Source organism: Rosa chinensis, chromosome 6 (genome assembly GCF_002994745.2).
Source record: "Rosa chinensis cultivar Old Blush chromosome 6, RchiOBHm-V2, whole genome shotgun sequence".
Taxonomy (NCBI): domain Eukaryota; kingdom Viridiplantae; phylum Streptophyta; class Magnoliopsida; order Rosales; family Rosaceae; genus Rosa; species Rosa chinensis.
In genome coordinates this window covers 33,189,352-33,193,145 of record NC_037093.1, presented here as the reverse complement: position 1 = coordinate 33,193,145, position 3,794 = coordinate 33,189,352, and the positions used below count along the sequence as shown (strand labels likewise).

At 39.0% G+C, this 3,794-nt stretch overlaps 1 protein-coding gene across 1 annotated transcript; it reads left to right on the top strand.

The window, feature by feature from the left end:
- The first annotated feature begins 301 nt into the window (after positions 1–301).
- Positions 302–3,282, top strand: LOC112171205 (3-dehydrosphinganine reductase TSC10A). The gene is made up of 3 exons (XM_024308420.2): positions 302–1,114; positions 1,279–1,568; positions 2,988–3,282. The coding sequence occupies exons 1-3, from the start codon at positions 439–441 to the stop codon at positions 3,009–3,011; spliced, it is 990 nt and encodes a 329-aa protein (XP_024164188.1). The 5' UTR covers positions 302–438; the 3' UTR covers positions 3,012–3,282.
- Positions 3,283–3,794: the final 512 nt, after the last annotated feature.

Below are 3,794 nucleotides of genomic sequence, written 5' to 3'. Positions count from 1 at the left end.
CCTAAACTCTGTATCAAGGGTTCTCGACCTACGACTCTTGCCGATCTGGCCATTAGCATGCTGACAAGTGTATTATCTCGCATATATTGATCATCTAAACTGTTAAAGGAAATATTCCCACCAACCTAATAACATGTCAAAATCCTAAGATTCCATATTAGGTAAGGGTTTTGACTTGCAGGTTATAAAAGAATAATTTTGGTCTGAACGTACTCATTCATCATACTGATAGTGATTCAGTCATCTCTACTACAAACAAAAATAATAATAGTGCTATCACCCTGTAGGCATGCAGCTTCTTACATCGCCCTACTCTATATATAACCATCGGTAGTTGCTCCTGCTTCCACTGAAACTCAAACTCAAACTCTCAAACCAACACAGGAAAACAATACCAATTACTTCTACTCCACACTACTCAACTCCACACCACAATCAATGGCGGACCCTAACTTCTCCTTCCTTCTCATCCTCCCTCTCGCTCTCCTCCTCCTCCTCCTCTACTTCATCTTCCGCCCCCGCCCCACCACCATCCCAATCAAGAACCGCCACGTCTTCATCACTGGCGGTTCCAGCGGCATCGGCCTCGCTCTAGCCCACCTCGCAGCCTCTGAGGGAGCCAAAGTCTCCATCCTCGCACTACCTTTCGACAAGCTTGAGGAGGCCAAGAACTACATCCAGCTCTCCACTGGCATTGACGTCGCCGTCTTCGCCGCCGATGTCCGTGACTACGACGCAGTTTCAAAGGCTTTTGAGGCGGCGGGCCCGATTGATGTGTTGGTAGTCAACCAGGGAGTGTTTGTGGGCAGGGAGTTAGAGAAGCAAGGATTGGATGAGGTTAGGTTCATGGTGGACGTCAATTTGATGGGTAGTTTCAATGTGATCAAAGCTGCTTTGCCGGGAATGAAAGACAGGAAGGACCGTGGACCGGGTTCAATTGCTCTGATGTCGTCTGTGGCTGGTCAGGCTGGGATTTACGGCTACACGGCTTATTCCGCTAGCAAATTTGGGCTCCGTGGTTTGGCTGAAGCTCTACAACAAGAGGTCATTATAGATGACATTCACGTTTCGCTGATTTTCCCTTCAGCTACTGACACTCCTGGACACACTAAAGGTAAATAAACCATGAATATTGTTGTAATTATTGTCATTTTTAGCAATGTGGGATTTCATCCCGTTGAGCTTTGCATTTTGTGTCTGAATTGCAACACTTTGATTGTGGATCTAAGAATTCTTTTCGTTAGTACTGTAAATTTTAAAATGTGCACTCAATTGCAGAAACTAAGACGAGGCCGCAACTTATCAACACTATAATGGAAACCTATGGTACAATGAAAGCCGAGGAAGTTGCGAAGAAAGCTTTGGATGGAATCAAGTCTGCTTCCTTTATTGTGCCTTGCAACTTTGTAGGGCTTTTGTTGTCCATTGCCACTGCTGGGTTGTCACCCCAGAGATCATTCATCATGGCATTTGTAGAGGTGGCTACTGCTGGTATAATACGGATAATTGCTTTGGGATTTCAGTGGAATTGGTATACATATATACACAAGTGGCATGGACAAAACAAAGTAAGTAGTCTACTCATTCATGTCACTGCTTGAATAATCTAGTTTTAGTATTGAATTTGATGTTACTGAATAGACCATTATGTTATGTAAACACAGTTCCCTATTATTTCTAATAACATGACAGTTATGTGCCTAGTTTTGATTCCTGATAGCTTTTCTATCTCTTGTGTTTACACTTTAGATGTTGTATGCACTTAAAACTTTGAATTAAATCATATAGTTAAAGAACTTTGAATATGAAGAGGAGCTTAATATGTTAGACAGACTTATCATCATTTCCTTGCTATTTGGCTTCAGTTTTTGTGCTACAAGCTTACAAAATATATTGATGATCAATAGATGCACCAATGAGAGGATAGTGATAAGAGAAGAAGATTAGAATAGAATGGTGCATGTAGCTCGTGTTATGTAATAGGTAATGACATAAAAATTAAAGGGTTAAATACTGCTTACTCCCTATACTTATAGGGTTTCATTGTTTCAGTCCCTGACCTTTGAATTGCACCTAAAAAGTCCATGAACTCCCAATTTCCTCCCAATTGGTCTCTGCCGTCAAGAATCCGTAAAAGACTCCGTTATCTTCCCCTAAAAAGTCTATTATACCCTCATGTACTTAAAAATATATATATTTCTCTTCTTCTCTTTTTTTATTTTTTTTCTTTTTACCTCTTCTTCTTCCGGCTCTTTTGCCTCCTTTTGTTCATCTCCTCATCAAGATGGTTCCAATCCATAGACCTTCAAGAGGTGAAATCAAAAAAAGAAATAAAACAGAGAAATTTTTTTTTTTTTTTTAAGTAAGTGAGGGCATAATAGACATTTTCAGCAACTTTAACAGAAAATTTTGACGCCAGTGACCAATTGGGAGGAAATTGAGAGTTCAGAGACTTTTTAGGTGAAATTCGAAGGTCAATGACTGAAAGGATGAAACTCTATAAGTATAGAGAGTAAACAGTATTTAATCCAAAATTAAAATACAATCCATCATAGAATGCCTCTACTAGTTGGTAGGTGACTCGGCTTTGTGTAGCTGGCTTCCAATAATTGGGGAAGAGGAAGGCTCTAGTGCTGCACCTAGCCATCTACTAGTTGGTTCGAGATATAAGTCAAATTCTCTTGAATCCAACCAGTCAGATTAAAGAGTTGTAATCTACTCTAGTCATTTGTTTCTGTTGTGTGCAGCTCATTATTTATTTGGTTTATTAACACTTAAGTAGCTTCCTATTTCCTTATTCGTTTTTCCACAATATCACATGTTCTTTGTTTGTCCAACCAGAATGGTATCTCAAGAACCCTCTTTTCCTTCTAAAGCAACACTCCAAGAATCTAGTTGTTTCCTTTGCTTGTGATGATTTCCTTGCATTAATTGGTTATTTGTGAAACTAACACAAATTCTTGTTTCCATATGATTTCTTATTTCAGGGACCTAAAGTTCTTGTTGCATGATTTGGGTATTGTTAGTTTCTGAAGTTAGCAGAAAGTGGATTTTCGCTATTGAAATATAGAGCTTAACACAATTGCTCAAAGGAGGATCTCAATGTTTGACTATGATACATTCATAGAGTTTTAGGCTTTTAGACAGGGAAGCTGAATTATATATATTTGAACTTTGAATTCCATTTTGCTTATATTATCGTGTTTATTGACCTAGAACGAATGTAACTCCTATATGGGTGCTGTCAATTGAATAGTGTATAATAATTTGAAATGACTTGCCCTATTTCAATAGCAAACATCCAATAATCTATTTTAATGAAATAATTTTCTACATAAGAAGTTCAGAATGGATAAATTCTTTGACTTGATTGTAAAAATCTAATTTATCTGTTCACTTAACTGCAATTTGTACATACATGTTATCCATTTGCAAACAAAAAATGAGAGAGAGCTCTCCCTTCTCTTCCTTTTGGGCAGCAGCAAACCCTAGTTTTAGGGTTTCACCCTTCGAGCGCTTTGGCTCCTGCAGAGGCCTCCCTTCCTTATGGTGCTTATTAGTTCATCTCCCCAAGATCGTGGCTCTCGTTTGTTCAACTCGCTGGTTCTTGCACTAGTTCTCATCAACATGTCGATCGGAAACTCGTAGTGCTGCAAGTGGTTAAATTGACTAGGGTTATAGTCTTTTAGTGAAATGGCAAGACCTTATTTGTTTATGATCTAACTACTATTTTGGGAATTGTGGATCGGGATACTAGTGGTAGTGCATCAAGGCTTTGCAGGAATGGTTGTAGT